General features: G+C 40.3%; 1 protein-coding gene across 2 annotated transcripts; it reads right to left on the bottom strand.

Moving 5' to 3' along the window:
- Nucleotides 1-1,690: 1,690 nt before the first annotated feature.
- Nucleotides 1,691-17,993, bottom strand: LOC311021844 (MAGUK p55 subfamily member 4-like). Of its 2 annotated transcripts, XM_084022685.1 has the most exons (21): nucleotides 17,733-17,979; nucleotides 15,161-15,226; nucleotides 14,511-14,632; nucleotides 14,344-14,421; nucleotides 13,579-13,662; nucleotides 13,369-13,500; nucleotides 9,224-9,305; nucleotides 9,026-9,111; nucleotides 8,762-8,833; nucleotides 7,456-7,652; nucleotides 6,426-6,484; nucleotides 5,706-5,723; nucleotides 5,068-5,109; nucleotides 4,962-4,982; nucleotides 4,779-4,817; nucleotides 4,259-4,426; nucleotides 4,050-4,130; nucleotides 3,596-3,689; nucleotides 3,329-3,437; nucleotides 2,180-2,314; nucleotides 1,691-2,074 (listed from the first exon to the last, which is right to left on the bottom strand). In XM_084022685.1, exons 2-21 carry the CDS (start codon nucleotides 15,189-15,191, stop codon nucleotides 1,889-1,891), a joined length of 1,836 nt encoding a protein of 611 aa, XP_083878811.1. In that variant the 5' UTR covers nucleotides 15,192-15,226; nucleotides 17,733-17,979; the 3' UTR covers nucleotides 1,691-1,888. The 2 variants fall into 2 exon arrangements, 1 of the variants encoding a protein (XP_083878811.1); XR_014598045.1 differs by lacking the exons at nucleotides 1,691-2,074; nucleotides 2,180-2,314; nucleotides 3,329-3,437; ... (8 more) ...; nucleotides 7,456-7,652; nucleotides 8,762-8,833 and adding exons at nucleotides 11,040-12,109; nucleotides 12,555-12,858 and having other exon boundaries at nucleotides 9,085-9,111; nucleotides 17,733-17,993.
- Between the last annotated feature and the right edge of the window lie 6,023 nt (nucleotides 17,994-24,016).

Below are 24,016 nucleotides of genomic sequence, written 5' to 3'. Positions count from 1 at the left end.
GGGGTTAGAGAGGTTTTAGAGTGGCAGTTGGATCATGTGCTGAGCCGTGACAGTCTCTGCTAAGCTTTGTGGTTGGTTGACCAACTGTGATGTCACCTGTCGGCCGTGCTGCTAAGTAGCCATGGATGCTAATAATCCCTCACCCCTACCAATACGTTTCTAATAAAGTATTCAGCATGAAAAAGCATGAAAGAATGACCACTTGACAGAAATCAGAGCTCACTACAACCAAAATGACTGATTAGTCAACGAATCGACTAAGAGTGGGGAGCTCTCGCCACAATTAATCACAGTTACTAAATGATTATTTACTGAGTGAGTGACAACAGGTTTGCTGAAAAGAGAAATAGTGTTGAGGATGACTTGATACTGGTGTTGTACTGAGGGAAATGGACATTATGCTGAATGTTTGCATTTACATTTTTGCTGTTTGCTTTAACACTACACGTATACACACTGTAGTGTCTTTGTCACTTAACACGACATCTTGCCCTGAAGTGTGTATACAAGTTGGGAAGTTGAAGGATCTGCTGGTTCCAGTAAAATATATTTTTATATTTAAAGTGTCTCTCATCATAGACTCTCATGCACAATTGAATGATAACAAAGGTATATTCAACGATCAGTTTATTCAAAGTCAGTTTGATATGGTTGGTGTCTCCAAATACGATGAAACGATGAGTCTTAGTCGTTGGGGCTGTGGGAAAGAAGTTCCAACAGTTTGTTGTGTCTGAGCAGGTGTGCTGGTTCTGTCTGAGGTTATCAGGTCAAAGTTAAAACCTGCACACTACAGAAACCAGGTCAATACATCCAATCCTATTACACACACACACACACACACACACACACACACACACACACACACATTTTTCTTATGAAGTGTTGCATATTAACACATGCATGCATCAAATAATTAATCCAGTAATATAATATACATTTTTCTGAAATGAGCCATTCTGGATAAATAGTACTGTTACTTTTAGTACTTAAAGTATGTATTTCTACACTGTGGTATTACTACTTTTACTCAATTACAAGAGCTGAGTGCTTATACATGTATATTACTGTAATCTTTTTCACCTTAATGCACATCAACAATTTAATACAGCTATATTTTTGGGAGTTATTATTTCATCTTAAGGAACATATCATCATATAAACACAATATTCTCCCCCTTATCCACTCACTGTCTCATGTTATCATGCTATGTTACACTGACAGCCACTCGCTGTTGTTTATACACATGAAATGATGCAGTGAGAGGACACTAATCCTCCTGTTAAATCGGCTGAGCTACAGCTGTCCTGCAGAGAATTAACCTGACAGAGAGAGAGGGGGAGGAGGGGGAGAGAAGAAGACACACACCCATATGATTTGATCTTGATCTTTAATTAGCACAAATACTGCATGCATGTACACGTTCATTTTTATTCTACATACAAACATGTCATATGTATAATATACTTTTATTAAAGCTGCCAGTCTGTGACGATGTGAGTTGGTTGAGTCTACCCTAACTGGATGGAGCTTTAGAGCTCTGTGTCAGTAGTCAAGCAGCATCTGAAAATGAATAAATAGAAAATATAAAGGACTCTGTCAGGTGATTTGAAAAACATGCTTCTTTGATTCCTCCCCAAAAAATATTTATTTAGCTAATATCATAAATACTATGTAAGAGCTTTGTTCTCTTCATGCAATCTCTCAACTTTTCTTCTCCTCCTCTCCATCATGTTGTAACACTGTTCTTCTCTTTTGTCTTCATATCCAGGTCTTTCCTCTTTTCTGCCCAATTTTTCTTCCTTCTCCTCCCCAGTTCTTTATATTTCATTCTGTATTGCCCCATTTTATCCAACACGCCTAATCTTCGCACAGCTCGCTGCTCCTCCGTTAATCCTCCGTCTGGCTCCAGCTGACGGGTATCCACTGCGGTTCTTCCTGTGCATTCTGGATGATGGAGCAGAGCCGCATGCAGGTACCCTGGATGTCGTCATTGACCAGTATGCTGTCGAAAAACTGTTTGTACTTGGCCTCTATCAGCCGGGATGCCTCTTCTAGCTCCACAAAGTCATCCTCCTGCAGGAGAATAAACATTCTTTCACTTCCCCACCTGTTGCTGTTATAATATTTGTGTTGTTGCACATTTAGAAATCTGAGCTTTAAGGTTGTCTGGGCTCCTACCGTGAATGCTCTGTTGATGCTGCATTTGGTGATGATTTGGGCGTCTCTTCGGGTTTGCCTCAGTCTGTCTGGACTGGGAGCTTTGATGAAGATCACATAGGGCTTCAGTTTCCTCGTCCTCAGCGGCTGGATGGTCTGGCAACAAAACAAAATATCCGTGATTACAAATCCACTTTTGGGAAATTGTTTTGGGAAATTATTACTAAGACATTTTTTAAACAATAAATTATATATATGCGTTTTTTAAATTTATTTTTTTATTAAGATTAACATCCTCAAGAGGAAACGATGAGCTTGAAGCTGAGAGCCACAGATCGGAAGTCCGTCAAATCTGAAAAATGGCCTAACACACTGTTTGCTTCTTTTCTCAAGTTTTTTTAAAGTTTTTTTTATCATCGATGTCGAATACATACATGAAACACCCAACCTCAACATTTGGAGCAGTGTGTTGCTGTGAAGCCCCCATGGAGCAACTTGGGCTTCAGTGTGTTGTTCACAGACACCTTTTTCTTTTCGCTGAATTAACTAGCTCGCTGTCTACTTTAATTTTGTCTACTTGTCACAAACACTTTGAAGGTGCAATTCGTAAGATCTAGTCAGAATTTTAGTTTACACATTAAAAAAGGAACATTATCAACAAAATGTCAAAAGGTTGCAGTGTTGACATTATGTCAATGATGTCCATGAGAGGTGATAATTAATTACTGTAGGATCCCGTCTTTCCAGAGAACAAAGACGTAGAACTTCCCTGAGGAGTTGTCAATAATAAATCCATTGTCCGAGTGGGTTTTGATCAATTTGGTTATTGGATTTATTCCAAAGTGGCAAAAACAAGGAAATTAATTGCACCCTTGCTTTGTCCTCCCCAGCACCGGTAGGCTGCTTTGGGAGTAGATTGTGGGACAGCACCATTAACATCCACTTCTTGTAAACAGTCTATGGGGAAAAGCCCAGCAGCGGTGAAGGGGTTTGTGCTGGCTTGCTGCGGCTCCCAGAGCTGCCAACTGCCGACCGCTCTCCTCCAGGTGAAACTGAGGGTAATTTTCTTGTTTCTGCCACCCAGGAATCAGTCCAATAAAAAAACGATCAATATGTTAATTAAATAAGGTGACTCGTGTTTTCACCAACTGGCTTCTTGATGAAACTCACAGGTGGTTCAACATCAATGATGCACATCCGTCCTCGTTTTAGCACCTCATCAATAGCATCAGTGCTAGTCCCATACAGGTGGCCCTTATACTCCCCGTACTCCACAAACCTGAGCACAGAACAACACACACATGACAGGGGTACAAATGCAGATCAGATAACAGTAAAGCTAGAAGAGCTATACAAAATAAATACATAAATAATAATTATGAATGTCAAATAAAGTTATCATTAAAAAATGCAAAAGAGAAGAGAAGAGCAGCCCACCTGTGGTTACAGACCATGTACTCAAACAACTCTTTGTTGACAAAGTGGTACTCTCTTCCTGTCTGCTCTCCTGCTCTGATTGGACGAGTGGTGTCTGGAAGAACAGCCAATCAAAGCTAGTACATTATTATTGACATCACATGTTAATTTCAATATTTTCTTCATGTAGAACTAAAGATTATAAGGCAATAAATCCCCTTTGCACCTTATGAAACCTATTGACCTAACAAAATTAAAAAATAATTTAAATTTTGTTTTGTTCTATTTCTTGTCTTGTGTCTTAGCTTCCAGTTGCTGATTGCTGATGATAACTATCACTAAAGTAAATTAAAGTCAAAAGTCTTGGTCCTGGTTCAAACAGTCTGTTATACATTTCTCAAAGTTGGGAAGTCACACTTCCACATGTATGAGGATTGTAATTAAAACATGAAACGTTGTTGTGGAGGGCACATACGAGGTACGGGTCCCTGGAACGTTGAAGGGTTCAGTTTGATGAGTCTTTTCCTCAGTTCATTCACTCCAACTCTGGTAGCACCTGGATACAGAGAAATATACTGTACATACAGTAGATATCGAAGAGAAATTGAGAATTCAAGACGAACAAACAGTGAAGGAAAAAGTCGGAAATTAATTAAAATGATCATTTGAAGGTTCCTCACTCACCAATAAGGATGATGAGGCGGTGGTTCTCCTGTGGGGTTCGCTGGTACAAAGCCACCTCCTCATAGGGGGTGGACAGGGCACTGCTGCTGGGTGAGCAGGAGGTGCAGGACTGTCGTCTCCTCCTGTAGGACGTCCTCCTCCAGAGACGGAAACTCTGCCGGAATCCAGCTGGTGAACACAAGTTATTGTTATATGTATATTTCTCCCTAACTTTAAGACCTGTGAGTGCATAACCATAATATCAATAACGTTTTAGTCTATTTAGTTGTAGATCTTTCTTCAAAATCAATATCTTGTGACTTTTCAGATATATTCTTAAAAAATGTTTCCTCTTACATAACGTGAACAAATGTGATCCAAGATGAACAGATCATTTTTCAAATGTAATTCACTCGTTAATTGATTTATCTATGTTGTTGTTTTATTTGTCCATTAAGTGTAAAACATACAATCATGCATATCTCCTTCTTAATTACCTGTGTCGATAAAATAACAAACTAACCAATTAACAGTGTCTTACCAAGGTAGATTCCATCAGTAATATCAGAGTCAGCCTCATCTGAAGGAAGAACACATTTAAACTCACGTTACACTAAAGTACACTTAATTTAGCTAAATACTTCCCTTTTATTGAGCACACAAGTACATTGTTAACACAATCATTCTACTGTGAAATATATACAATCACTAAATAAACACCTACCAAAGTGTTTTTCTTCCAGCTCTGTGGAGAGGAGAAAAACAGAAGATGATGATTCATTTCAGGCGATAAAAACTGTATCTTGATCTTAGTGTTGGACATGTTTTACCTGTTACGCTGCGTTTGTCAACAGCCTGTGTTTGAAAGTCGTCTGGAACAGACGAAGAACGAACAAAGGTAATTCTTTATAGGTTATAGCTTGGTCATAACAAAGTCAGGCTTATATCTCAACAACAATATACAGGATGCTGTGTGATTAAGGGATATACAGAATACTAAGGTTTGCTGTAATATATTCACTTGTTCGGCATCTGAATAGGAAAGGCACCATAGCTGTTCCTTATTTTAGGTTCAAACACACACTTGGTCACTTGCACCAAGTGATTTAGAGAGAGAGAGAGATTAAGAGAGAGAGAGATTTAGAGAGAGCGCGATAGATAGATAGATAGAGAGAGAGAGAGAGAGAGAGAGAGAGAGAGAGAGAGAGAGAGAGAGAGAGAGAGAGGGAGAGGGAGATGGAGAGAGAGAGAGAGAGAGAGAGAGAGAGAGAGAGACATATAAATACTGTATCTATCAACTGGAGAAGCTGTTGAAATGCTCAGAGCCATAGAAGCTCCGTTCCTCTCCATTAACAGCTCATGGCGGTAGTTTAACACAACAATAACCATCGATAACACTACTGAAGTCACACAAACTGAACTACTGGATCAGATACTGGAATAATGAACTTTGAGCTGCCTCACCCACCATCATCATCCAGAATCACTGAGGACACACAGAAAATAAATGTTGTTAAAAGTGTTGTTGGTTGTATTTAAGTCACATTATATAAAGTCTGCATGGAGATTAACACCAGGGCCAGTACTGTACCTGCATACATTTAGTGTGGTGTTGATTTCATTGTCTCGGAGTGATTTGATATTCTCTATGTGCTGTTTGTGCTTCTATACTGCATCTTTTAATTAGTAGCTGGCAATGTAATATAACATTGTCCTGTATATCTTCATACTAATACTACCACTACTAATACTACTACCAACACCAAATGCAGATGGAACCAAAGAGCCTGGTCTTTTCTCACCCCCGTCACGCTGTAACACTTGGAAATCATGGAAATCATGAGCGTGTTCTAGTCCTGCTCCATGTTTAAAGTGGTCTGAGATAACTTTTGTTGTGATAACACTAGAATTTAATTGAACTAACTCTCTCTTATAAACAATTTCAGTAACTTTTTTAATTTGTTATCTTATTTTCTTAATATGATTACATTATAAATATTCTAATGTAATATCAGGACACTTTTGTAATGTGTGGCCAGGGATCACAGATGGAAAATAACTTTTGGCTAACTCTGCAGCATTTACTGTGATATTTATTAATATGTGCTGTTTTATAAATTCGATCCAAGTTACTGCTGCTACGCTCCGCTAACTGTTGATGATTGTGATGATAATGATGAATGCTTACAGGGTCTGATGCACGTATGAACTTGTAATGGCTGACACCACCACTGTTCCCTCTGTTTACTGCAGAGAGACAAAGAAAGATAATGGATGATACATGTGAGATGAATGCAAAAAATCGTCTTATATGGTACGAAATTAATCTTGTATCTCTTAAAATTGACATTTCATAGACTGAACGATTAATCAATGAATCTAGAAATCTAGAACAATCTATTATATAAAATATAGATAATTTCAGCCCTAACCCTATACACTTATGGCTCTTACCCTACAAAAAAGTTATAGTTTTGGAGGAAATGTATTATTTTAAAACATGTATTTTATTGTTTTTAATTAATGTATCCACAAAATGTTTCCTGACATTTTTTTTTCCACACTCATGGTAACAAAAGTTTAATTACATGCTCATGCTTCAGTGTTCTCTAACTTTCAGTTAATGTTCTCAAGTTTATAAAGTATAATGTCATATAAGATCATATTTTATAATATTAGTGTAATAGTTTATAAATCTTTTCAATCAATATCAATAATAATGTTTTAGTCTTTTTAATTTAATTAAGTAACTCAAGTTCCCAAATAAATGTTGTGATGTAAAAAGTGCAATGTTTACATCTGAAATGTTGTGGTGTAGAAGAATGTAATGAGAGTAGCATGAATGTAAATATGTAAGTAAAGTAGAAATATGTCAAAATTGTAGTCAAGTACAGCACCTGAGTTAATGTACTTAGATACTTTCCATTAATGCTGATAATGCACATATGTTTACAATTTAGTTTTCCTTTTTATTTCTTCAATATTTTAATATATGTTCATATATTTTCCGAGCGTGTTGTGTCGAGGGAGCTACAACTGCATTTCATTTCCTGCAAGTGACAACAACGCAGAAACTTGAAAATCACATTTCAGTTTGTATATATGGTGCTTGTATTAAATAGATTAAGAGATGCACAAACAGAGATGTGGCCTTTTCAGATTTGTTGGGAATGATGACACAGCTGTTAAGTTCCTATTCAGGGTGTGAAAGGTGTCACCTCTTCAGCATGTTTGCAGATGGAATCAGACCAGCACAGGACACAGAGCAGGGCAGCTTCCTGGCCTGCCACCAGTGTCCGTCAGACTGGTCCACCACCTCCAGCAGGTCTCCCCTGCCGAACGCCATCCCTGCAGCAGGACAGGGAATGAAGGAGTCCTGCAGGGGGCAGTAGTCCACCAATGCCCTCATAAACACCTGACAGACACAGACAGAGGGATTAAAGAAAATATTTTAAACATCCTCCAACAAAACCTATTTACAATTCTAGAGTGTGATGAGGACATTTAATCAAGACTGCAATCAACTGAAATTAAATTCAGTTCATTAAAACATGATCAGTCCCTCCAAAAAAAATTGTATGCAGTAGTTTGCCATTAGCCTACACTACATTTAGTACATTTAATGAAGTAATACACACAGTTGAGGCATTTGTAGTTCATTTGAGTATTTCTATTCCATGCTACTTTATACATACAGTAGATTTCAGAGGGAAATGTTGTAGATCACATAACTAACTAACTGTACTACATTAATCTGACAGCTTTAGTTGAATTAACATACAATAAAGAACAAACCAGTGGTTTCCAATCTGTACGCCTTGTGCTCCCCTATATGAGTATTTAGTCTTGGGTCTTGTCAAGTTTCAGATTTTTATGAAATGTTTGCAGTTCCATCAGAGAGACATTTCCCCTCCAAACATGATTTCATTTAAATTAATTTATGTGTAGTTTGAGGCACAAAGAGGGACATTTTTAAATATTTCACAAAGAAAATCAAAGATGAAAGAAAACTATAGAAATGGAAAACAGAATTGTGTACCAGATCTTAGTCTCCTCTCCTCTCCTCTCCTCTCCTCTCCTCTCCTCTCCTCTCCTCTTATTCATCTCACAACCCATGAGATTCATCTGGTGACCCTTTGGAGGGGCCCCTAGGTTGAAGCCCCTGAACTAAACTAGCTAACTGTATATAAAGTAGTTAAAACTAGCTCCACATTGAGCAGCTAGCAGTAGCGTGCTGCTCTAACACATGCATCAGTTTTAACAATCTCATAATGTCACATATAATCAGATCAGAACCACAAGAGGTTTTACTGCCCAACCAGTAATTTTACTGCATGAAACTAATAATATGTCTGTACTTTAACTGTGAAAAGCTTTACTGCATGAAGCTGATTTTGAATGCAGGACTTTTACCTAAATAAATGAGTTTTACATTTGTGTATTTATACTTTCAGTAAAGGCTCTGATTATTTCTTCCACCGCTGATAATCCATCATTTGAGGATGTTTGCGTGATGTTTCTTACCGACTTTTGTCTGCTGCTGTTTTGAGCTGCATCAGGAATTACTTTAAACAGAATTGTTCCCTGGGAATTGATCTGCAAATAAAACAAATCCTAGTTAATAACCCCAATCTAATCAGATGATGATCACAACCTGCAATCACCAAACCACAGAGTGTGGAGTGTGCACAAATAGTATTTGTTAAATTAAAATTAAAATCCTTAGATATGTCATCTCTGGCCTTTTTTGTGATATTTATGAATGTATTTTGCCCTCAGGTGACCTACCAGTATCTGGATGACCTGTTCTGGCTGCAGACCCACCACAGGGTTTCCGTTCACCTCCACTAACAAATCACCAGGATGAAGGAGTCCTGAGACACACACAAATTAAACCATGATATTGCGCATTTGATGATTTTAATACATTATATATCTGGTATTGCACCTTATAGTAAAAACACATTTAATACAGTTTCATCTCACCACTGCGGTCAGCCAGTCCTCCATGAATCACTCTGGCGATATAGATCTCTCCCGTCTCCTCATCTCTCCTTATCGTGGCCCCCTGCAGACAGTTAGCCCACCTTTAACAACCCTCTATGGCTACAGAAGCAGTAACGGACAACTTTTAGTATTTATCTGTATAAATAGAGGAGTGTATACATTGGTAAGGATAATGGAGGATTAGATGAAAGCAACGGAAGCTCTTAAAGTGCAAGCTGATGTATGGAAATGTGTTGGTTATCTTGGTTAGCTATTGGAATATACAAGCACAGTCAGATTTTGCTTTTATTTTAAAGTGCACGATTTAAATTCAAATAATAATAATAATAATAATAATAATAATAATAATAATAATAACAATAATAATCCATCCACCATCTACCGCTTATCCTGTATTTAGGGTCGCAGGGGGACTGGAGCCGATCCCAGCTGACATTGGGCGAAGGCGGGTTACACCCTGGACAGGACGCCAGTCTATCGCAGGGCCGACATGTATAGACAGACAACCATTCACACTCACATTCACACCTACGGGACAATTTAGAGTCATCAATTAACCTATCCCCATCCTGCATGTCTTTGGACTGTGGGAGGAAGCTGGAGAACCCGGAGAGAACCCACGCTTACATCCCAATAATAATAATAATAATAATTATTATTATATATATTATATATATATTATATTATTATTATTATTATTATGTGTGGAGTTTGCATGTTCTCCCCGTGTAAGCGTATAATAATAATAATAATAATAATAATAATAATAATTATTATTATTATTATTATTATTATTATTATTATTATTATTATTAGTAGTAGTAGTAGTATTTTATACTACTTTATTTTTCTACTGCATTACATTTGAGAGACAGATATTGTACTTTTTACTTCACTACATCATCACAAAGCTGAAAACCAGGGTATTTTTTTGACACATGAAAAGCTGACCTTTTAGATACATTGTTTTCACAGGACAGTGACACTTTCACTACTGGCAAAGATATAATAGAATGAAACCTTTATGTAACATCTTACAGCCAAACTCTATGAAGATGGTCGGATTCACAATGGAAAGTCTAGAATTGATGCAGCAGAATGAGATATCAGCTTTTTTATTTCACCCATTCTTCTTCCTTCCTTCACATTGCAGCCTTGTGCCTAAATTTGCAACAAAGCAAATAGTGGTTTGTTATGCTACTAGCACACATCTGCCTCTGAGGTTCTCTACTACTTTTAAAAACCAAAAATCAGTGGCCTTCAACTCTGCATCTTAATTATGCAGATGACATGCAAATTCACATTTCTCGGCCACGAAACAACTCCCATTTATTTGTGCATTAAACCACTCAGCGATTTCTGGGCCTGGAATTCCTTCATAGTTATGGCCGAATTAAGCTAAGACTTAGACTAAGACTAAGGCTTAGATTTACACATGGTCTGACAAGAGAAATGGCAAACAACAGAAGAGAGAGAATAGAAATGGACAATGTTTTGTTGGTTGAGAAAATAAAATTTCTTTGTACCTTTACGAATTTAGCTTTCCCTCCTTGGAGTGTTAAACCCAGAGATGAAAGAACAACTGTCTCTCAGAAGTGTATGTTGTCTGAGAATTGAATGCTTCTGGTATATGGTTAAACTTGGTTCCTTAAACTAATAGTTGGGATGTTCCTTAAACCAAATGTTGGTGTTGGTTTACACAGAAAAAGTTAGTAGAGATATTTTAGTCAGTTTCAGAGTCCATTTTCAACACCACAGCAGAAAAGGAGAGGAGATGGTTTGTTTTCGGGCTTACTTATTTTTTCTTCTTCTTCTTGGTTGTCAAGCAGCCTGTGCTGTTACAGTCTTGTTGGTCCTCCAGAGGAGCTCTAGAAACTGTTCCATTGTTGAGCCTCGCCTGTATGTTACCACCACTGCCACCTGCCCTGTGGGGGGCACCAAAGGTCACCACCGTCCTCTTGGCACCACCGTTAATTCCTTTTGGACTCAATGTATGGATGCCATCTGCACAGGAACTGACAGACGTGGATGAAGATGAGGAGGAACAAGAAGAAGAAGAGGAAGACAAGAGGTGGCGTGGGTAAGGTGTGGGAGGTTTACGGACCACTTTTGGAGACATTGACGAGACCCTAGGAGGAGGTGGGGGAGGAGTTTTTTTGGGCCTGCATGGAGGTAACATCTCAGGGTGTTTGCTGGCCACAATGAGCCCCTGGAGCTTGTCAACGACCTCCGCCAGCAGGTTGAGCGCCTGGGCATTCTCTTCCACACTGTCTGTGATCTTCTCTGTTGCCGCCACCATCTTCTGACCAAGATGGCGGACGTCCTGAGTGCCATGCTCAATACTGCTGGCCACTGTCTGGACGGTGGACCTGAGCTCCTCCATGCTACACTGCTTTGTGAGCTCAGGATGATGATGGAATTTTGGTGGTTGCTGTTCATTTTGTGTCTGTTTTGGTTGTTGCTGGCGTCCATTGTGATGAGGAGCAGTAGAGTAGTGGGTCATCGAGGGACAACTTAAAGACTCCTCTTGAAGTTTGTTATGAGATCCATTTTGACACCCATGTTGCCTGCCAGGGGTGGGGAGAGGACTAACACCCCACTGCTGAGTGGAGCGATGAGGTGCTGGACTAGAAGGTGCTGTGTGGGCTCTAAGAGGGTTCATTCCAGTACAAGAGGGGCTCCTGCCAGGTGTGGGTATGTTCCTAGAGTGCCTCCCTGCAGCCCCCCTTTTGTATAAGATGGGAGAGTTGGGAAGGCTGAGACTGTAAACTGGGACTGGAGGAGGAGGGTAGGCGTAGTCATCACTGCTCCCGTCGGTCGAGGCACCTTCTCCCTCGTTGTGATTTGTTTTTTCTGAAAATGGACCTCCATGTCGGGAAGCGTATGAAGACAAGAAAGACATCACCAACAGAAAAGTGAAATACAGATCATTGAAAGAATAGAGCAGTGCAAAAAAAAAATAAAAAAAAATAAGCTCAATGATGGTAAGATGAAAATGGCAGTTGATGACTTGGTGACAACTGACAAATGGTGAGGACAATAAGTATGTTTGTGACTTGAAAGATACACAATGTATGAACAAATTGCTGGATAAACCAAAGATGGTCTCTCCATTACAGGAATGAGCAAATGCAGAGATGGTTGAATCAATGAAGGGATAGAGTGAAGAATGAAGTTCATTTAAGTTAAGTTTATGAGCTGTTCCTCCTTTGGTGATTGGATGTTTTGAAGACGGATAGGATAACGAATGAGTAAATGAAAAAAAGGACAGATGATTGGTGATTGCATTGATTAACAGTCCTCCTCTTACCAGCGCAGGTGGCCGGACTAAAGACTGAGGGAGCTGATTGGTTGAGCCCTTTCTTCCAAAGTTCTGCAGTTTGTGGACACAAACAGCAGCTTCCTGTCGACTGGTAACGGGGGAGAAAGGGACGTGACCGCCCTCCCCTGGGGAGGGGCAAAGGCCTGGCTTCACTTTCGGTTGCTCTGAGCTCCTCCCCTGACCATGCCCTCCTCGCAGGGAGACGGTCCAAGGTGAGGCGACGGAGGCTGCTCCATCGATTACGAATCATTCCTATTCCGTCTCCTACACCTCCTCTGCGCTCTTCTGCGTTCTTGGTGAGCAAATGATAAAGGAAAGATCTCTTCACATAGCTTAAAATTAGCCATATTACTTCATATTGCTGAGTCAAAATTTGATTCTTGTTTTTGTGTTTAATAGTTTTTCAGGTGAGATAGGTGGGATAAGTTATTGTTATTACATTTTCAAATGATCAATTATTAAAATGTTATCATATAACCTTACTGTGGTACATTTAATTAAATCAGACATCCTTGGAGACGCTTTGTGTCAGACTTAGAAATGTCAGATTTTTGGTTCTCCACGCCAACACTGTAGCAGCTACGACACACAGTGATTCAAACCAATGACACTGACACCAACAGTTAAAAGCAACAATTTAACTGCACCACTTAAACCCGGATAGTCTCTTAGAAGAATTTACCACTTCTAAGATACTCAAATCACACTAAATATACTCATTGGGTCAGCATGTGTTTTACAAGCAGATGCTTATAAAACTAGAGTAAAAAAATCAATAGAAAGGAAGAAGCTCATGTCTCACCAGTGGCTGATTGTTCTTCACCAGACAAACAATCCTCATGGCCTCCTCATCCTCAGGCATCTCATCAGGCAGAGGGGGTAAAACAGGTCCATAGTCTGACTGGGCTACACTGTCGTGGGATGATAGGATGGCCTGAGAGACAGGTAACAGGTGTTACAACAGGGCACCAAATACGAGTTCTGCAAGAGCTTGTACATAATTCATACACACCTGGATATGTGGTGAGCTGAGGAGGCTATACAGCTCTCTGGCGTCAGCTGAGGGACGGTGCACCTTCCCTATTGTAGTCATGATCTTTTGGACAGACAGACAGATAAACGGTCATACAGGAATAAAGATGCCAACACTTAATATAAAGGACACAATATTAGATTTAATCTATTTTCTATTTTTCTGATACTGATTAGATTAAGAAGATGAGCTGAAACGTTGAGAGCTAGAAGTGTGATTGTTCACACAATGATGGTGGAGCCCAGGATAATCAGTTGAAGATAATAAAGCATAATGAATACATCATTAGAACAAGATTACCAGAATATCAGCTGGATGGAGGGGTGTCAAGCTTTTAATAGTTATATATTTCCCCACCCCTTTGAAAGCAGGTTAAAAGTTCAGGCCCGTTTCTGGCAGGAGAGAACTGCCATGTTGACATTGAAGCACTGGCACATGTGTGATAGAATAGGAGTAGAGATGATATCGAACTCATTTCATTAGTTCAATCAAATGGTGAAGACACGTCAGGGGAGGCAGTCACAGAGCCAAATTGGCCGCTGAACAAGCATGGTGGGACTACATGGACACAAACATAGTAGACGCCTATGATAAATGATGATCAACTAATCACTTTGAATTCCATGTATAAGTGTATCAGGAGAATCCTGTCAGCTGCATAGAGACACACAAACAGGTGGGCTTTTTTATGTGTTGTCTGTATAGTGTGTGTGTGTGTGTGTGTATGTGCATGCGTGTATAAACCTCGAGTGAAAGTCCGGAGGCAAAAGGTAGAATGGGTCTGGGTGTTGACATCTCAAACTGCAACAGGCACTCATAAATCTGGAGTGATAAAACAGGAAATGATGTCACAGCTTGAGGTGTACATGGTGCATCTGTTTTAGTACAACTTTTGCTGAGTCAGGTCGTACCTTCAGCAGAGCATGCAGCCACGGTGCACTGAGCAGCTCATGCAGAACCTGAGCACCACCAACGTTTCTGGTGGCTGCCTGGTTGATGTCCTCCACCACACTGGACAGTACCTCACTGATGCCTACACACACACACACACACACGCACACAATAAGATGCAACATACACATGCCGTAACATTTATCCCAAAACATATATAATAGCAAAACACAAACAGGGAACATTTTGCTTCACAAGGATTACTTTACTTTTAACTTTTGATACTTGAAGTACACTTTGCTGCTAATACGTACTGTATATGCCTTTACTTGGGTTTAAAAATGTTCCTCAGAGTATTATCATGGTGTATAGATAGATAGATATCATAGCAGATGTTTTAGGCTGGAAGTTTCTCCTGAGCAGAGGGTGGAAAAACAGACATGTTTGGGCCAGACGGGATTAATTGTCACTGAGGAGCTGTGACCCTGCAGAGAGGCACTAATACCAACTGAATTAAGTTTTAGATAAGATTAAATTTAAATCAAGCCCACGTCTGGATTTAGACAGGGTTAATACTCTATTCAAGTCAGAAAATCAACAATGAAGGCCATCAATGAAGGTCAGATATACAGTGTGTGTGTGTGTGTGTGTGTGTGTGCGTGTTTCTCACCATCCTCCATAGCTTGTCGCATGGTGATCATCCAGACTCACCAAAGAGGAAAAACAGTTTATTTCACTGAAAGAAAACAGGGAAAAAAACTTTTAGTGAGTCTGTAATCTGAACAATTGACATAATTTAAAACATGTTTTAGTATATCATTGTCATTAATTAACAATTTTAAAAATAACTATAACTATTGGCAGGAATAATTACAAAATATGTTACGTTCAAATCTGTTTTTGCATCCAAATCTACAATGACAAATTTTAAGAGATTGAGAGCATTAATATTGCCTCTCAATAGTTCTCAACATGCGGATGCCTGAGCCGGCGGCTTGCAGCTAACAGTATTGACAGCACTAACAGCAAACTACGGCAATATTCCTGACAGAGTTTACAGTGTTAACCTGTGGTAAACTGAAGGTTGAGCTCAATGCTTCCGTGATAAACAATTCACCTTGGGTTAACAGAAGGGCATGTGTGGAGGAGTGGGAAATGTCTCTGAAATGTTAGAATTCGGTTATAATTAAAAATCTGTTGTATGTAGGTCAAAAATGTGAGATGAAAAATGACATATTTTTTAACACATTCTTACTCCTGACTCATAAAATACTACAGCACAGCAATGCTCTGGGAACCCGTCTAGCATCAGTTTTAGAAGTTTCAGGGATGGATGCAGTGTCCTTTCAAAAGAAACTTTCGTCTTTGCAGGAAGTTAGGTTTAGGCAACAAAACCACTTAGTAAGGATTAGGAAAAGGTTGTAGTTGACACAAATTTAAACGACTCACGTGACAAATTATTGATATTTAAATAAATATTGATATTTCTATTCTGAAAAGGAGCCTCCAATTAAGCAAATCTCGTCATTTTGCGTCATCAAAGGCTGGTTTGGTTAGAGAGGGTGAGACTTCAACACTAGTTCCTCATGTGTTCAACCCACCTATAGGGGGTGGGACCCACTGAGGCTACAGACCTAATACAGATCAGTTGTGGGAAATCACTTCAGACTCGGGGCTTGAATGGAGGTGGGAGTGGCCTGCAAAGCTGTTCATTGTGGGAGTTGTTGTCTTCCATCCACATGCGCCAAAAACTCACTGTCTACCTTTTCTCGGGCACCAAATTTGAAATAGATTTTACATTTCAACAACATAATGTGACCCACTTTCAATACAGATTCTTGTTTCCACTGGTGAAATATGCCTTTAATTTAATAATAGTGATTTTGGTAGGTGTGTGTCTGAATTATTAGCCTTTTAATGTCACTCAACATTTGCTGACAAGATTTCAATCGTCATAAAACAGCTAATTGTTTGTGAAATCCCTTTGTGAGTACAGAGACGACGACAATTAAATTAATGTTTTAAATACATCTTGTACTATTTTGGTACAACCTCTTACAGCATGTTACAAAATGTGGGCTTATTTGATGTTACGTCTTCTCTTGAGCTTAATTGGCTCAGCTTCCGTTTCCACTTACGCTGCAAAAGCTTCCATTAAATAGATCTGAAAGTCATCAGAAGTCAACAGAGCACATCACGCAGCTTCCTAGAGACTGGTTTTAAAATACTTCACACTCAAACTCAGTGCTTTGGTGTATGTTTGTGGTTTTCAACAGGAAAATAAATAATTTGAATTAAAGTGGGAGAGCAAAGTTTAATCACAATGTTTAAATGTCCATATTTAACCAATTTTTGAAAAAGGTTGCAACTAATATAAAGCACTGAGAACCAACCTGTTTGCTTTAGGTATTTATTAATTTGTTGGCTGTTGAAGGACATCTAACTAGGGCTGATAACTCACATTTCAGTTTACTTTTACTGGCGGGATATTTACATGGAAAGGTTTTACACGTAAAGAAATGTCTGAAATAATGGATGTTTTAAAGGTGTAGAAGCAATTTTACAGGTGACATTTGGATACATTCAATAGAAACAAATCTGGATGTGACCTGAAATATCTAAAAAAAAAAAAAAATGGTTTTAAATCACTGCACATATGAGATCAACCACGGTATGCAAAAAAAAGCTGCTGTGGTGTTTGGCATTGTTAAAATATGGTATTTTATCTGCTATGCTTTCTGCTTGTGATTCTATGTGTCTGGTTATATAATTTCTCTTTCTCACTCATTTATAACTGATCCAAAGTGCTAGGAGTTTATAGTTGGTTTGGACGACAACATCACAGGAACACAAAATGTTATTATTGGATGAGTTGCCACAACATCTGGTAGTCATTCATGGTATCCAGGGAAGGCTTCCTTGACTTTTCATCTAGGGCCATCATCAGGTCAACATTTGAACATGTCCAATACTTTGGTTTATGACCAAATACCTCCAGAATTTGTGACATTCCCATCAGCCTCAGCTCTACTTTGTGTTAACTGCTATCTAACAAATGTTAGCAAGATGTTAAACATTATTCCTGCTAAACATTTTCATATTAGCATGCCGATGTTAGCATTAAACCTCAGAGAGCTGCTAGCATGCCTACAGACTGCAGCATCAAGAAGAGCTCTTGATCCAAGCTTAGTGCTTGACTCTCACATGCTTCCAGTCAAAACTGTAAGATAAAACCAACTCACCGCCTCTTCGTCCTCCTCTTCCTCTGGTGATGTTTTGGTGTGTGGGCTCGGATCTGAAGTGAATCAGCAGTGTGAGCGTGTTAGCAGCAGCCAGTGGTGACTGACATGGATGCAATTCTACTACCAAACCAAAACAGACACTAATCCTCGCTAACCCGACTTAATCCACTAGCCACCAACCTCACTCTCTCTCTCTCTCCCCCTCTTCTCTCTTTGCTTTCTTCTGTTATTTTCAAATATTTTTCTTTCCCTGCATGCTCTCCTGTCACTCCCTCCATCTGTCTCTCTGGTGCGCTCTACATCTCCCTTTACCTTCTCGCTCTTTCAGGGTGTAGCTCCCCCATTCCTTACTCTCTTTGTCATGCTATACTTCTACAACAGATCACAAAGCTTCTTAACTCTTTGCTGCTTTTAGCACATGCACGCATGCACGCACACACACACACACACACACACACACACACACACACACACACACACACACACACACACACACACACAGAAGGTCAGACAAGCTCAGCAGTAGCAGGCAACACAGAGGGCAACACACACAATAACAGTATCTGTGATGCATTAAATCCTGCTGCAACATCTGGCTCCTCAATAGGCCAGTCTTTATCAGTTGTTTTTGTGTGTGTGTGTTGGGGGTTATCACAGGGTAATGGTCAGTGGGTCACTTCCTCAGAGATAATCAGAAAGAGAGACAGAGAGACTGCTGTGTCCGAAATCACTCCCTACTCCCTATATAGTGCACTATATAGGGAGTTCGCCATTTTGTAGGGGTGTCCGAATGTGTAGTGAGCATTACTATTCCCTATATAGTCCACTCAAAGTTTCCCACAATGCATCGTGAAAAGTAGTGTACAGCCGATGGTCACTAGCTGAGCAAATTTTACCATCATGCATTGCGCTGAAAGACAAATCGCGAAGGGACGAGAGGAGAGAGAGCAGGAAAAAGCGGAGGAAATATGAATAATCGTACAATAATAAATGTTAATATTTATATTGCAGAGCAGAACAAGACGACACAAACGGCCAAAGTGTGATGTTTTCCTTTATTTACTTAAAAAACGCGATATATATGAATTATTTATATGAGACTTTGGGCGAGCGGCGGCCGGCCGGTGGCCGGCCGGCGCCCGGCGACAAGCGGCAGGGGCCGTCACTCAAACCAAAGCGCCGTATGACAGTCTGAAAACTATAAAGATGCGGAGATGAGGGACAGATTGTGGCGAGCGATCGCCAAGGAGTTTGGGATCGGGGACGGACTGCAGCCTGTTCAGGTCTGGTGGATCGCGGAGATGTGGGGTGCCGGTAGTGCTGCAACCTGGTCCTGAAGTCCACCTGGACCCGATCGGGATCGTTGAAAATAAAAATAGCAGTGAGGACGATGTAGTGATCGTCTCATTATTGAAAATTATTTTTTTCTCAAGAAATGAGACGGCCACGGAATCCCCTTATTGCTGGAGGACTCGTTCTCTTGGTTTTGTAAATTTCGCAACGAATATGTATTAAAAAATAATTATCCTGGTAATTTCTCTGCGTGAGACTTAAGAGCCGTTGGCGGAATCTGACACACATAATTATGCGTCAGGACAACGTCATCAACGGCGCCGAAAGAAATCCCCCGAGTAGTGTCCGAAAGTGTTTTTTCATTTTGCCTTTGAGTCCACTATATAGTGCCCTCCATAGAACTACCCTATAGGGAGTAGGGAGTAGGGAGTAGGGAATGATTTCGGACACAGGCTGTGTCCGAAATCCAAATAATTGAAATCAGGTGTTCCAATCACTTCCATGGCCACAGGTGTAGCCTATAATACAAACATTCTACAAACATTTGTGAAAGAATGGCTCAGGAGCTCTGTGAATCCCAGCGTGCAACACGTCCAGTCGTGAAATCTCCTCACTCCTAAATATTTCACAGTCAACTGTCAGTGGGATTATAACAAAGTGGAAGTGATTGGGGACGACAGCAACTCAGCCAAGAAGTGGTAGACCACGTCAAATGATGGAGCGGGGTCAGTGGATGATGAGGTGCATAGTGGGCAGAGGTTGCCAACTTTCTGCAGAGTCAATCACAACAGACCTCCAACCTTCATGTGGCCTTCAGATTAGCTCAAGAACAGTACATAGAGAGCTTCATGGAATGGGTTTCCACGGCCGAGCAGCTGCATCCAAGCCATACATCAGCAAGTGCAATGCAAAGCGTTGGATGCAGTGGTGTAAAGCACGTCACCACTGGACTCTAGAGCAGTGGAGACGTTCTCTGGAGGGACGAATCACACTTCTCCATCTGGCAATCTGATGGATGAGTCTGGGTTTGGCGGTTGCTAGGAGAACGGTACTTGTCTGACTGCATTGTGCCACGTGTAAAGTTTGGTGGAGGGGGGATTATGGTGTGGGGGTGTTTTTCAGGAGCTGGGCTTGGCCCCTTAGTTCCAGTGAAAGAAACTCTGAATGCTTCAGCATACCAAGAGATGTTGGACAATTCCATGCTCCCAACTTTGTGGGAACAGTTTGGGGATGGCCCCTTCCTGTTCCAACATGACTGTGCACCAGTGCACAAAGCGAGGTCCATAAAGACATGGATGAGAGAGTTTGGTGTGGATGAACTTGACTGGCCTGCACAGAGTCCTGACCTCAACCCGATAGAACACCTTTGGGATGAATTAGAGTGGAGACTGAGAGCCTTCCCATACAACATCAGTGTCCTCACAAATACACTTCTGGAATAACCTAAACCTTGTGGAAAGCCTTCCCAGAAGAGTTGAAGCTGTAATAGCTACAAAGGGTGGGCCGACGTTATATTAAACCCAATGGATTAAGAATGGGATCTTACTTAAGTTCATATGTGAGCCAAGGCAGGTGAGCAAATACTTTGGGCAATATAGTACATGGTGTCAGATTTTAGTCAAAAGTCAAGTAACAAGATAATAATTAATCCAAACTAAGGCACAAAATGCCACTGCAATGTTACCCGGAACACGAGTGATATGTTCCTATCACACACACACACACACACACACACACACACACACACACACACACACACACACACACACACACACACTTGCATACTGTAGTGCAGTTTTTTTAGTGTATATGTTAATTTAGCTCCCCTAAATGTCTCAGGTAGGCTTTCAGGTAATTTCGCAGCATAACACAGCGCCTTCAGGGTCATTAAAAAAGACATACGGCAAATCTGGAATGAAAAATGGCCCTGTTATTTCATCCCCGAATCCCGTTCATGAACACAATATCTAATATCAGTTAACGAGTCGTTTTCCGTTTTTACGAATAACGGGATACGAGTCGTTTTCCGTTTCTCGTTTTCCGTTTTTACGAATAACGGGATAGGAGTCATTTTCCGTTTTTCGTTCTTTTATTTTGAAGCGAAAAACATCACATCCTGCTGTGTAATGAGCTGCATTGAACACAAGAAGATCTATTGAATATTGATTTTTTATTCTATAAAAAATCCATATTTCCTTTTATTTTGGCAAAAAGTAATGCAAAAGTAATGTAAAAGTAGTGTAATGCCTTACAATTCAAAGACAGTAATATTGTAATGTAACTAATTACTTTGAAATGACAGTAACAAGTAATAAATAATGCATTACGCTTTTGAAGTAACTTGCCCTTCTGTTCATCACTGAGGTGAAGTTCAGTGTGTCCTGCGGTGAGATAGCAGTATGATAGCAGTGTTTCACAATATCGTCGCTCAGAGCTAGACACGCAGATTGCTCTGTTGTTGGTTGTACAAATCAACATAAGTGCTTATATTCTGTCCCAGCTACAGAAGAGACAGTGGTTGCTTTTCATTTTTAGTCAGTCAACTTAATGGAAACCACGCTCTTTTCCTCAACCCAACTAAGTTGTTTTGTTGCCTAACCAAACTTTCTACAAGGACAGAAGTTTATTTTGAAAGAACACCATGTGTGAAAGCTGTAGCTCTACCTGTTGACAGTGTTTGATAGGAAGCCAAACTATAATAACTTCCTGTTGTTTTCTGGACAGCTGCACACAGTAAAACTGTCTCTTTCACCCCACACATTAGTTTGCTTCATGTCTCTCCCTTTTGCAGCCACTTTCAACTTTCCTGCCTCAAAGTTTGAATATGTCTACTCAAAATGAAACAACACATGTTGTTTGTAGATGTACTCCAGAAAACACATACCCTAAGTGTTTTACAATATAATATAATACACAATACAACACAATACAAGAATGTTGTCGGGTGAAGTAAGCAGGCTGTTGAATCTAATTGCTCTCAAAGGACTAAAGACATAATGAGCTGTTGACCATCGCTGCCATAGTTATTGTGATTGTTACTTAACCTTATTTCATACACACGCAGTAAAAGTAAAGTTGCTTTGGTGTGTTTGTAATAACACAGCACGGTGGATCAGTTTGACAGTTGTTTCTGATCACAGAGCCCCCCCTGAGGCTAGCATACTGTGACCACAGGGTCATAATTAGCTGTTTGCAGACTGGCTGTAGTCAAGCCGGTCCCTGAGGTCCCTGTTGTTCACTACAGGGGAGGCAGCGCACAAATTACCTCATTACAGTATTCTTACATCAGCTGTGGATTTGCAAGATTGCATCATACTATTTGGAGGCACTCACACGGACACATTCTACATATACACTATGGGTGCAGTCAAATAGTCAAAAAATAAGGTCCTAACTCCTATTCCTAACTCCTATTCCTTGACCCCTGTGGAAAAGGTCACGGGGTTAAGGAAAGGCGATAGGAGAACTCAAAAGGATACGAGCTACGTTGTTATAACACGGCCGCTGATGATTGACAGCTGATGATCGATTGACATGCGTCTCCGCTGGAGAAACTACAATGGACTACAAAAAGCGCATCGTCCACTTCTCCCCATGTTGTTCCAATTACTATATGTGTGCATCAAATTACGGCCAACTTTAAATGTTGCTCCAAAAAGGAAGCATTGGAGCTCCTTTCCTTTGCATTTAGACAATTTGAACGGCTCTTATCATGGCGGCCACTTGTTCACTTCCGGGTCACTTCTTCAGTTAGGAACCTTCCTAAGCAAAATAGACTATTCGACAGCAGCCCGTATATATTTTATATTTTATATACTGCCTCCGAATATTGTGTTGCGTAATCTCCCAACACTAACACAAAGCGATATCCATGTGCGCTCCGGTAAAATGGCCCGATGAGGTCATGTCAATCTGTTCAAACGGGACCTCCATCAGTGGTAATGGGTGCAAAGGCGCCCTGGGTGAATGCCGGTTGGTATTCAGGGCAAGACGTACACCAGCGTTGCACGTCTACCCGAATGCCAAGCTAACAGAAACATGACATTATCCGGTTAAGTGTTTTGTCATATGCTATGTGACCAGCCGTCGGGTTAAGTGAGCCGCCTGGAAAATAATTTCCTAGTCGGAACCCATACAAACATTATCAAGACTCACACTATGCAGCCTATATTGCAAGCTTCATGAACAACATGCTTTCCACACAGCTTGGTATCACCTGGGAGACATTGGCCCATGCAGAACCCTCGGCGGTCACCTTATGTGCTGCCCATTCCATCCTTCCTCTTCCCCAGTGTATTTCTTTATGGACAAAAAGGACAAGTCTCTCAACTTCTGTATTGACTCAGAGCCTTATTGACAACATGGGGGCACTTTATTCCTCCAAATTTCTTCCATCACCTCCATGCTTGCTCAATGAAGTTTTCTGGTACTTCGTTTTCTGTCTATCTGGATGACATCACCATTTTTACAATTCTTCCAGGAGGGTTAGGATTAGACCAAGTGTTTGTTAATGCAGAGAGGTGAAAATTCTGCATCTACACAGTGTCATTCCTGGGCTTAATCTTTTCCACTGCCAGCATCCAGATGTCCTCCACCAACAGATTGAGGTGCATACTGTTAACCCCCCCTCCCCCACACACACATTTACATGAAACATAAAAAAACTGATCTCTGTGTCCTCATGAACAACACTATCTCTACAGCTCAACGGGAGTCTCTTACTCTATGCCACACGCAGTTATTTCTTCAATAGTTCAACATGAAAAAACGTTGTAGTACCTCACCTAATGTGGCATCACTTAATGTGGCATCATCGCCTTCTCTAAAAAAGGTGGCTTCGACTTCTGAGGTGTCAATGTGGCATAATCACCTTCTCACAACAAGGCGGCTTCAACTTCTGCGGCATTGTACGGAATCTAATGTCCTTGTTGAAAGTTTTAGAAGACAACCTCAGTGGTTGTTCATTCATACCATGAATTTTACATCTTTTA

Source organism: Eutrigla gurnardus, assembly GCF_963514095.1.
Source record: "Eutrigla gurnardus genome assembly, chromosome: 12".
Lineage (NCBI taxonomy): Eukaryota > Metazoa > Chordata > Actinopteri > Perciformes > Triglidae > Eutrigla > Eutrigla gurnardus.
Note: the sequence above shows the minus strand (reverse complement) of the source record. Positions and strands in the feature narration are given on the sequence as shown.

Coding starts and splice junctions, on each gene's coding strand:
- LOC311021844 (XM_084022685.1), bottom strand. CDS start 15,191: ATGATCACCATGCGACAAGCTATGGAGGATG. Junction 9,112..9,223: donor AGGACTGGCTGACCGCAGTG/GTGAGATGAAAC, acceptor TGTGTGTCTCAG/GACTCCTTCATCCTGGTGAT. Junction 4,131..4,258: donor CCGCCTCATCATCCTTATTG/GTGAGTGAGGAA, acceptor CTCTGTATCCAG/GTGCTACCAGAGTTGGAGTG.